Source organism: Hylaeus volcanicus, chromosome 1, assembly GCF_026283585.1.
Source record: "Hylaeus volcanicus isolate JK05 chromosome 1, UHH_iyHylVolc1.0_haploid, whole genome shotgun sequence".
Classification (NCBI taxonomy): domain Eukaryota; kingdom Metazoa; phylum Arthropoda; class Insecta; order Hymenoptera; family Colletidae; genus Hylaeus; species Hylaeus volcanicus.
Genome location: NC_071976.1, coordinates 3,983,823 through 3,995,587, shown reverse-complemented (window position 1 = coordinate 3,995,587; position 11,765 = coordinate 3,983,823). Strand labels below are relative to the sequence as shown.

The window sequence follows — 11,765 nt, the reverse complement described above, 5'->3', positions numbered from 1 at the left end:
TCTTTACACGTATCCGTTATCTCAGAATTTTCCTGGACATTGAGCAATGTCTATGTATACAGCTATTATGATTGTTTCTCTGCAGGTTATCGCTTTTCGAATTTGTAAACAGTAAACTCGATTATTTGGATAATGATTTCATTAATTTCCAAGTAGATTCAAGAATTCACCGATTATATACAGAGTGTCCCAAAACTCGCGTAGGAGCCGGAAATGGGGGGTAGCTGAGACGATTCTGAACAACATAATTGTCTCCCGGACTATTATCCTGACAACATAAAATTCAACTAAAATATTCGACTGTCGGAGAGTGTGCAAAGAAAGATAATGTTGTACAGGTATAATGTCCATTCGGATGGTTTCATCTCCAGATGTAAATTGATTAACGCGTTGACTGCCATGGATTCACATGGAAACGTTTACAGAACTAAAGTTTTGTCTCGAGACAATCAGAAACTGTAGAATCTAACATTTGTCGTGTTACTCATTTTAGTATTCTCATCAAAATTTACGAATTCTATCCAGATCAGTTTCCATCAACACTTAGTCCTTGAAATCATTTGTTGAAGTTCCTTAGCGAAAAGCTCCGTCACCCGTACGTGGGTGACGCGGCGTTCAACGTGTTAAACAATTTCCGTATTCTAACCGAACGCGTCTCATTAGGTGAACCGATATTGGCGCAGAAATGCCCGTTCCATCGTGGTTTTCTTCATCGATCATTAACTCTCGCGAGTATTCCGGATACATCGACAAAGCACCGCCGGCTATTCGATTACTCCCGATCCCGCGAGAGATCCTTTTTCTCACTCCTTTGCGCAAAATGAAATTTCTTCGTTCGGGCGCTGCAATACTGCTGCAAATCGTAGCTCTCAGTCGTCACGACGCGGAAGTAAGACCTGATAAGGGGTATGAAGGCGATTTTAGTCCAGCGTGTCAGTGAAAAACCTCGCTGATGAAAAAATTCCATTACGTTGTCCGACTCGGTGTTCTTACAAGGAGGAGATAAATGCTCTTGTGTTGCATCTTAGGCCGTGTCGCTGAATACGAGCGCAACGATTGAAACAATTCACGGGACAGAAATTGCTTGCTTTTGTTCGGTCGTAAATGTGAATCGGGCCGTCCTTATTTAATATTTTCCCCGGATTTACGACCAATTCTGGCCTCGATATTCTGCAACGTGGTGTTACGACTTTTCAGAAAAAGGAATTTTTGCCTTTGGAGGTTCGGGTGTTTTCATTTTATTCAGACGTTGGCACTAATAATTACGAATGTCGAGACTCGTATTTTTCAGATGAATCAATAAAATCGTTTATAATTTTTAGGAAGATTATTAGCTTATACATAACAAACTATTACCCATGAACTTTTAAAAGAATTCGTTGAGTTTTGCAGGAGATATACATATACAGGGTGTTCCAAAAATGTTGGAGGTCCTTGAAAGAGGCGGTTCGGTGTTTTATTTAATATGCAAACATTTTTTTTATTACTAGAGACTTTTCCTACCATTAAAAACAAGCGAATTATTCAGGTGGCCTGACCCTGCACACCATATTTTGGTTTGTTTTTTCTTTTAATGTGAATGGGAATCGTCAAAGTAACGTGCAATTTTTAAATTGCGCTCGCGTAACTTTTTCCTTTGTGACTATTAACAAAATTGGTTAGACTTACAATGTCTCTTTGAAGCAGACATACGAGATCGAAGAGTTAAATGTTATTTTTACATCAATTTTACATGCATCTTGCAGAGAAGACGCTGTCAGAATTTACTTGAAGTACTAATTCTGTAAAAACTGTTATTCTCACGTGAAAATGAAATCTATTATTAAAATTGTATATGTAAGACGCGTAATTACAGTTTCGAGAGACGCTCGAAATTACAATCGAATCAAACTAGATGAAAAGACCGCTTTATAGAAGTCCACATTTTATCGTGGTTAAATGTGAACTTGTTCGAGAATGAAAGTAGCACGTAGTTGATCGAGGGATGTACGTTTATTCCGTTAATGTTGTTTTCTTATTGACATACTGACAGTGAGAAAATCAAAAAGTTGTACTTCAATTCCGCAGATCTCTGGCGCGTCTCGCAGTGCGTATATATATAGAAGCACAGTACCGAGAAACGAACGGTAAAATTGAACACACGCTATTTTTGAGGGACTCATTGTCGGTCAATAGTGTTTCTAAATGTTCAGGTGCAACAAGAAAGTGGTGTTCTACGAGGTAACCTCTCAATGAAACTCTATCCGACTATTAAATTTTGCGAGTGGAATATGTTTACGTGATCTTGTTTTAAAAAGTTGGATATTGAAACTTATTTATTATTATAAATTATGAACTCAGCAACAGCAGCCACCACCGGAAATTTAAAGACTAGAAAACGATCTACACCATGGTGGAATGACGATTATAAAACCGCTCTTCAAAAATGCCACCATGCATTTAATACAGTCAAAAAACAGCCCGTTACTGAAAACTTAATCGATTTCAAAAAGCTTCGTGCTACAGAAATTTCGCATACCAAATTAAATTTGCATCTAGACCTAAATCAAGAAAAAACGAATGATTTAGAATCGAAAGTGAAAGACATCTCTTTTACATTTTATTTTCAAGAATGTAAACATAGAAGACCGTCGTAACTGAATTACTGCATGATTGTTTTTAGTTCATTGGAACTTGCTACCAAAGCAAACTAGTTCCATAAAATCTGGAACAGGATCGCAGCTGCGTACGAATGCGTTCGTAAAATCGATTTCGTTAGCTCTCGAGGATCCCAGCAGCACGAAAGTATCTCTTCCGCTTCGGTCTTAATTACATGTTTGGTTAACGAAACCAGCTCTTAAATCAAGTAAACCGCGGCAAGTGTTGTGGGTACAGAAAGTCTATACTTTCCTACCGTTAGATACTTGGAAACTACTTTCAACTTAATCGAGAGACGAGCGCACCCGTCCTAAAATCCACCCCATCCGTTAACATTAACTGGGAGACGTGTTACAATTTTCCATTTGCGCGTTACTCTCGGGAGCAAAGAATTGGTGGATTCTTTCAAGTTTGCCGAGATTCGCCAACCGAGAGATTTTTATTGAAAGACATCGTCAATCGATCGATCTCACTGATACCTTCTTCTGTAGACAGATCGTTTCGTTCTTTCCTTTGTCTCTTCTTCTGCCTGGATAGCTTGAAGAGTTTCAGGATTCCGAGATTTGTTAGAACTTATTGCAAGGAAAGAGAATTTATATCGAGGAGAATATTAGTAACTGCTGAATGACTAGTGATATTAATCAAATATCTTAAGTTTAATATACCCATAAAACTTCTTCGGTCAGAATTCTTGTCTTCTTCGGCTATTTTTGTCCATCGATATTAACACGCGCTTTATACGTGTATAATTACATTATCTTTATTTTGAACATGCTAAGTTTTCTTAATTCTGACAAAGGATAAAAATTATTCTGAATTTTCAGACTTATCAAGGAGAAATGAAAGTATTGAGAAGATTATTCTGAATATTATTAAAGAAACTTGGACAGAATATAAAATAACTTCCAGTTAAAATCTTTATTCGATGAAAAATAAGTTACTGTTCGAATGCACCTCGTGCGAAGTGCTAAATACTGACCCGTTTCATGCTAAGCGTTGTTCCGAGGAGCATTTGCCCTCCACTGCTAGTCTTTCGAATTTTTCATTGTACCGATGTACAGTGGTTAACCATATATTTCACGGAATCAAGTTCTCCTGCGTTAAAACGAAGAGTAATTTCGGTATTCACGGGTTCCTCGAGTCTGCGCCGGCACAACGTCTTAATTACCCGCTCAGGTAAGCTGGTGAAAAGAAGAAAAAGGAGGGACGGTGTATACGAAAGGGGAACGGAAAGTCTTACCTCGGCATTTTCAGGAGCCTTAAGTACTCTGAACTCTCTTCTAAGTAAAGCACGGAACTATACTTTTCTTTGCGTAGTTCGCGACCCTGGAAGTTAATCTACAACTTTAAGAGCAAATGAGAGAAAGAGGAAAGGATGGACGCCGACGGGCTGAAAAATATCTCGGTTCACGCCGCTTCTGCAGAGATATTACATCTTACTGCATTTAATGGTTTCGAGGGGGGCTTGTAACTTAACGGCGTTCGGATGCCAAGAAATTAAATGGAACTTTCTTCGATTTTTTGCTATATAACGCATTCATTCCCTTCACCTTAATTAGTCTATAATTAATAAATGAATGGCACTCGTCGGAATATCTACCGCTCGACTGATCATATTTAAACGGTGACAAGAAATAGGCCAAGCTGTATTCAAATCATGACAAATGAAACCAACTTATTGTCATTCAATATTCCTTCGATCGAACGATTACATTTTCATATTTTTGTTGGCAAATATTTCACTGTATAATTTAGACTCTTATTATTATACACGTATACGAATAAATGGTTGCTTAATTTTCATTCGTCGTACGACATTTTTGAATCAATATTAGGATTTTGTGGAAAGAAGAAATTTCGAAGGAAGAAGCTTTAATTTCAAAAAAATGAATATTTTATCAAAAATTAATTTCTCACAAAGAATTAATCAATGCGGGGTTCGAATACGTTACAATTAGTCATTTTGGTCATTTTATTAAATGTTCAAAATGACATCCGTTGTCTTTCAGACATTTATTAATTTTTTTAATCAAATTCGTACGAACATCTGGCAACATTGTTTCATTAATTGATGGACAAACGACGAAAATTCTGGGTTTTATATCATTTTCAATGTAGGAGTAGTGGCCATTACTTGATTCTTCACGAACCCCCATATAAAAGAATGCAGTGATGTTCTGCACTTCCAATCATTTCCAAATTGTTCATCTAATAATTGCCGTGTATTTCTATCAGAGTGTGCTGAAAAGAAGGAGGGAAGTAATTATGTATAAATAAGCACAAGTAAGCATTTCATCATTTCCCGGAGGTAAATTCGCTTGGCGTAATGTCTCGCGTCGCGTGATAAAATCTAAAACCGTGGTCGGTGTGTGCCCTGACCTGAAATTCCTATAAACGCTGCTTTGTCAATGGAGTTTTATACAAGTTGATGATCTCACACAAATTTCTCGATGGGTTACGTGACAAGTTTCATTTCTCACACTAGTTGCGGCGACATAATTCTCGTCCCACGTATTTCGAATCGCTGGCGTGCTACTTTTCCAAGTACTTTTCCAAGAAAAGTATAACTTTGCATTATACTAGAACGCAGTTCCGACAGATTCTTTTACAATTTTCACCCCTATAATGTTTTTTTGACATTTTATACTCTTATGTTGTTTTTTTAAAAAGAAAAAGCTGTAGAAAAATGATTTGACATTAAGTGGTGGAAATAGAACGAGTTTGGTTCACTTTTCCATCAGATCGGTTCTTTGAGTATTTAACACGATTTAAATGTGTAACGAAGAAGCATTACATTATTTTTTTTTTATTTGACGAGGTAGAGAAAAAGCTCATTCAACTACTTAAACATCTTCAAACATCGATACGAATCAAAAATGTACGAAATACCAAAAAGGTACAACAGAGTAAGAGCAATAAATATAATACGACTGTTTAAACACTTTTATTCTCACGGACAGTTCAGACAGTCTCGAGTGCCCTAACGACGGGCGCCAAAAACTGTTTCCCATTGCGTACTCCAGCAACAAAAAGTTCGGTACACTAAACAGTTCCTTCCAGTTCGTTCCAATTATACGGCGGGAAGTTTCCTCGCAACGATTGCCCATTATAATGCCGCGTTTGAAAAGATTGCAGCGGCTCGCTCATAAGCAAATTGCATCAGTTGGCGAAACGTTCCGAGTAGCGATTTCCGCGAGCATCGCCGCGCGAAATGACTATTGCGAGCCGTCACTTTTGTTTCACGGTGCCTTTTGCTTTAACCGTTCGTTCCCTTCCCGTCGGCGTCGGTTCAAAAAGTTCAATATCGAGCTGAAAAGCTGCCGAGTAGAGTGGCAACGGTGGGGGTGTATGCAAGTGCCTTTCCCGGCAGTTCAAAGTAGCGCGGGTTTCCATTGACTTCCGGTCGAAGTTCGAAGCGGAACCAAAGGGAAGTTCCAAGATCTGAAACTGCGAGAACTTTCTACATAGACCAGATGAAAGTTTCTCGAACCCCGGAAATGGAAATTCTTCTACGCCTCTGTTCCCGTCAAGAACGGTGTATCGCGGCCAGACTTCGATTCCGTTTCTCATCGTTTTTTATTTACTTTTTTACCCCTTCGTTTTTATATCGGATGCTTCGTATCCGTCAGAGAGTGAGCACAGGTCGATTTCGATGTTCCGCAGGAAGCTGTCAAAATGCGGAGCCGCGGGAATCGTTCGGCAGGAAAAGCGTCGCGAGGAAGATAGACGTGCTGCGGGACGAGTTGCAGGCTGACGATGCCGATCAATCGTACACGTAAGTATTGTATTGTCTAGAGATTCAGAAACTTTTTAGACCCGTGGCTCCCTCAGTATACAGATTATTTTCGGCGACACCTTTTACCCTTTGCGGTCGTATTAAATTTAGGCGTGGCTATTGTACTGGTCGGAATTAATTTCCGAGGAACGAGCAGTGATACATAATATGCAAGCTTATGAAGGTTAAACAAGATTTATTAATTTTTTTGTGGACTTCAGATATATGCTTACGCAACAATGTGTTTCAATGTTACGTTTTTATGTAAAAATTATATTTTATCGTTCTCCATCGTGTGGTATCTTTCGCTAACTTTCTCCTTGCCGTTAGAAAACAAAGAATTTTAAATATTCCCGTTGAAAAATTGAATTTTGGTCATAAAATACCGCTTTTTAAACACTGTGCTACATACACGTCGTTATCCATGTCGATGAGAGAAGGGTGTACAAAGTATAATCTTTTCCTTTTGCTGAGAAACGAAAAAAAATATAAAAAAACGCTTGGTTGTGTTGTCCATTAGCTGGGATGCGTCTCGCGAGAGTAAAAAGGTACTCGATGAGAACGGAAGTTCTCTCTCGTCTCGGAACGCGGCAGAGGTGCCGGAGACTGAAGCAGAAACGACGCCTCGGGCTGACGGTAAGAGGAACAAGGTCCTTGTTCCCACAGAAGATGCATCTACTAATTCATCCCTTCGGTCGCCCGTGAATAGCAGTGAGTAGAAACATTTGCTTTCCAAATCGGCTCGAATCAACAGCTAACACCTGCATGTAATGTCGGACAGAAACGAACAAAATTTAAATCGAATAATATATGAATAAATGTATAGCAATTTAGTATTAACGTTTTTTTCGCAATTAGTAATCTGACACCTTTTTAGACGAGGATAGAACGGAACTTTTCGTTCTGAACAGTACGATATCAGAATTAGGAGGTTCGTATTTCACCACTGTAAATATGCTTGGCGAATAATTACCCTTTCCAGCGCCAACGTCGACGAGTCGTCGGAAGGGAAACGGCGGCGACAGAGCCCGCAAAAAACGTCGCAGAGGCAAGGAGTCCAAGACCGGTGACGTGGACCGTCAACGTGAATCCACGGAAGATGTTCGCGAGAACGAAGTCAGAGGGAAAGGTGGCGGTCAGTCGAAGAGATCAAAAGACTCTCCAGGGAGAAGGTATCGCGCCGAGCGACGAAGAAGGAGGAAGAATCGCGACAGAAAACGGGGAAGGAAGAGATCCAGACAGAACGAAACGAAAACCGAGGGGCAGAGGGCTTCCAAGTTCAAAAGACGAATGAACGATGCACCGGCCGCGTTGCTTCTCGAAAAACTGGATAGTCCCGCGATCGAAGACGTTCTCAACTACAATTCTTCGAATTGGAGAAACGAGCAGTCATTTTCAAATAGCTCTGTCCCCGATTTCCCTAACGTCACGGCGTCGTTAAATCTTCAGGATCAGTTAACCACAGAGGCTACCAAACGATCCGCACAGACGACCTCGCGTTACAAAAACTACGAGGACACCGTGGAAAGAGAATTCTCCAAGCAGCTAGAGAGGGAGATTTCCAGGACGCAGAGGGAGGATCCAGCGAGCTTGGAGAACCGTATTCTGGGCAGCACGTTGACGGAAGTTTCGCACACGAACAACGAACGCAGGGAACAGAGCTCCAACAGTCGAGGGGAATCAAGGTTCGGTAGCTCGAGGTACGACGCCGAGAAAATGCTTGGTTACTCGCGAACGGCGGAGGACTTGCCAATTCTTGACCTGGAGAATGAAGTTCTAGCGAGGACTCTGAAGGATTACAACGCTTACATGACGTCGAACTTGAAATTATCCGTGTCGCCGCGCCATGGGCAAAACGACCGACGGAAATCTGGCGGATCCCATCTTCACGATAAACCCATAATTGACGGAACGGAGTTCGGGAGGCTGGGTGGAAAGAAGAGCACGGAAACGGCATACACCACCTTGACGTACGACGACGATACCAAGGGAGATTTATCATGCATAAACGGGACTTTCCTGCCGGCGCCCCTTGTACGGCATGCGCTGATCAAATATGTAAAGTAAGTGGCTTTCGGTATGAATTATTCAGCTCATCCTAAAACGTTGGCGTGGGTGGATTTAGTCGAAGCGATTTCCCTTATGGCGACGGATCTTTGGCGTGCTTATGAACTTGTTTCGCGCATCATATGTATTCCTTAACGCAGCAAAGGGATAGCGTCGAGCTTGACGGAACTCAGTCACGTACAAGAAATGCGATTTTTGTTAAGTAACATCTTAATCGGTACACGAGTGTCTTTATTTTTACATTCGAGGCATTCAATTTTTTATTCAGATGTTTAGTGATAATCGAGAATATAGTAGCGGAGAACTGGAAATATTTATAGCACCACTTGAATATTTAACATTCGTACCTAGATCTGTAGTCCACGACACTTGATTATACACGATAATATTTTTCCTATATTATCTCCTCTACTTCTCCTCAAATGAAATAATTCTATTTTTTTAACACAATGGATTTCTAGGACATAATGGACTTAAACAGAGAGGTTTGGGTTTTTTATATTGGCACATTTCACGAGTAGATAAAGTTCACAACCTTCTTTACGAAACTGCTTCGAGCATAGTACCCGAGGCACCGCTTGCGGAAAGAAGCAATCTCTCAATCTCCATTATTATAATCCACTTTCTAGATTCCTTACAGAATTTTTCAAAGATAAAATGTTTGTACGTCTTCAAGAGGACAGTTGAAACGTCTGCAATTGGTGTTCTTGTTCGTCGTCTCATTCAGGGTTTCCGCAAGCACTCGTACAAGGTTCCTTTCAAAACCCTTCGTTTGTTCACTAATCGAGCACATGTTCGTCTATACACTGCACACAACTTGTCGCTTCATTGCCACTTGAAATACCCGTCTTTCGTTTGAAAAGTGAATTACCGAAGGCAACTTCGTAGCGGAATTGTACGAGAACTAGAAAACTTTCGGATCGAAGAGCCTGAACTTTTCAATACCCGGACGTGTTGGAATTACCTCACGGTAGTGTAAAATATCAAACGGTTGAAAAAGTAAGGGAAAGTGCTACGACGACGGACTTCCAATCAAACAAATGAAGAATATTAGAACTTTTTACATCAGCAGGATATTAAAAGCGGAACAAGAGAAAAAGAAAAATTAAATTGAAACGAGAGGTTTTAATTTGTAAGAATCATATTCGACTCATTTATGGTATTATTATTATATTAAACACAATTATTACAAATGGTAAAATGTACATGGTTCGTTTGTTATCTGGATAGCTTACTTAGATGTCTTACTTTTAATTAGTTATATTAGTTTATCCATTTATAGGAAATTTGAATGTGCAAGAACCTACAAAATCCAAACAACATGCAAGAATATAAAAAAGATTGAAAGTAATGTTCATGTTATATAATATTTACATAATAAAATAAATTCCTATTTAGGTTCAATTTTTGTAGGCAAAAGACGAAGACTCGCGAAGATTTTATTTTGCATAAAGATCCGCAGTCTAATCATTACTAACCAATAAGTAACTAGTTTGTGATTTCAGTCACCAACCAATTTCTTTTCTTTCGAGTAGCTTCGTGTGCGGACAGCCTAATACGTAATAGTTTCCAAGATATTGGACCACATAAGTTTTGTCCCACTAGATCGCTGAAATATCACGCTGTGCGACGGTTCGAGGTAGGCTCCGATCGTTCAGTGTTAGCGACTATGCGTCGAAGCCTGTCATTGTTACGTAAAGTATGTAATCACTGCAAAGTCTCGTGTACTACAATTTAGATATTATAATCTCACTCTCTGTCAATGGCACTTATTGGTGAAAACAAGTTACCACAGTTCAATGGAAACCACGAGGTGGTGAATAGTCTTCCTGCAGGATAAGATAGAATTTGGCAGGATTAAGTTATGGGATAAATAATTCTATCATAGCGTAGCGAACATTAAATTACTGTTGTAGGTTTTGTAGCGAGAATTCGAAGGAGATTACGATCGAGCGCGAGCGAGTAAATATCGAGTACGAAAGCGAAATTTGTTATACTCTGAAACCAATTTTTTTATACTCTGAAAAGTGATATTTCTCCAAGGTCATCGATACCAGATCACGAGTATTTAGAAGCTGACTACGAGTGCGCTCCAGGATTCTACATGACGACCACGACGAATAGATTGTTCTGCAAGAATCGTCAATGGATAGGACAACTGCCACAGTGCAAGGTGAAGCAGAAGCCCGAAGGTGCTTGCATAGGGGCGTCCTGTGACCATGTTTGCAGAGACTACGATGGCAAACCAAGGTGTTTCTGTTACAAAGGTTACCGACTAGAAGGCAATTTATGCATCGGTAAGTTCTGTTTCTGGGCTTCTTTTTTATTAATTGAAAACGTACACAATCTGTTCACTATCGACTTTAGCATGCTTCTTCGAGAAGATTAAGTATAATTACCTGTTGCACAATCAATTATTTTAGAGACATAAGTAATTGAAGTTCCATAACTTAAGTTATATGCTGTGTACATTAATTTCTGTCATTGGTAAAAAGTTTTTGGTCGAACGGAATAGTACGCACTTGTATCTAGATAGCACCTCGCGTCTAAACAATCACAGTAATTTCATAGATTTTCGTACTATATCGTTCGACCGAATACTTTATTGTCAGAGATCGTACTACAAAATTCTTTAATTTCTATTTCCTTTAACATTTTACTTCTTCTTTTCATTTTACGTACATATATTTCATTTAATTCTGAATTTTAATTTATCGATTATAAAATTTAATATGACCGAATAGGGAATTTTATGTTGGACATTGTTCGTCCTCCAACATACCCTACAATATCGTAAAGTTTCTTCGACAACGACGCATCGTATAAAATTACCGTCACTTTTTATAATGTAATAATGCCTCGATAGTTCGCTCCTATAAAAATTCTTTTACTTTGATTAGTACGAGCACTAAAACGCACGAACGACACCGTTTTCCCGCTGAAGGCGGCGCGCCGGCCTGTCGAGTCGACGGAAAAGAAATTTCTCGAGATGAAGTATCGGCAGGATGCCCGTTGAAATATTGACAGCTTCCGTGTTCTGCGATCGAGAAGCTCTTCCTGCCGGTATTAAGAAATCAACGGTATCGCACAAAATCCTCCAACCTTTGTATTTTCTTATCAAACTTATTCACGTGATCTTTCGGAATGGTTAAGGAGAGCTACAAAGTTCTATTTTGGCGTCTCTTTGGGAATTTTGAACAGGAGAGAGGATACAAATTTAGATAGTTATGAATCTTTATTTCTTTCCGTGCTGGTGTGTTTAAAATATCAGCGTTGCTGGGTTTTG

At 39.5% G+C, this 11,765-nt stretch overlaps 1 protein-coding gene across 3 annotated transcripts in view; it reads left to right on the top strand.

Moving 5' to 3' along the window:
• Positions 1 to 11,765, top strand: part of LOC128875412 (uncharacterized) — a 33,425-nt gene that overhangs the window by 2,010 nt on the left and 19,650 nt on the right. For all 3 annotated transcript variants that reach the window (XM_054120987.1, XM_054120979.1, XM_054120969.1), the window contains exons 2-5: positions 6,301 to 6,412; positions 6,933 to 7,123; positions 7,395 to 8,475; positions 10,523 to 10,776. In XM_054120987.1, coding sequence (XP_053976962.1) covers positions 6,301 to 6,412; positions 6,933 to 7,123; positions 7,395 to 8,475; positions 10,523 to 10,776 — 1,638 coding nt within the window. The remainder of the gene's footprint in view (positions 1 to 6,300; positions 6,413 to 6,932; positions 7,124 to 7,394; positions 8,476 to 10,522; positions 10,777 to 11,765) is intronic.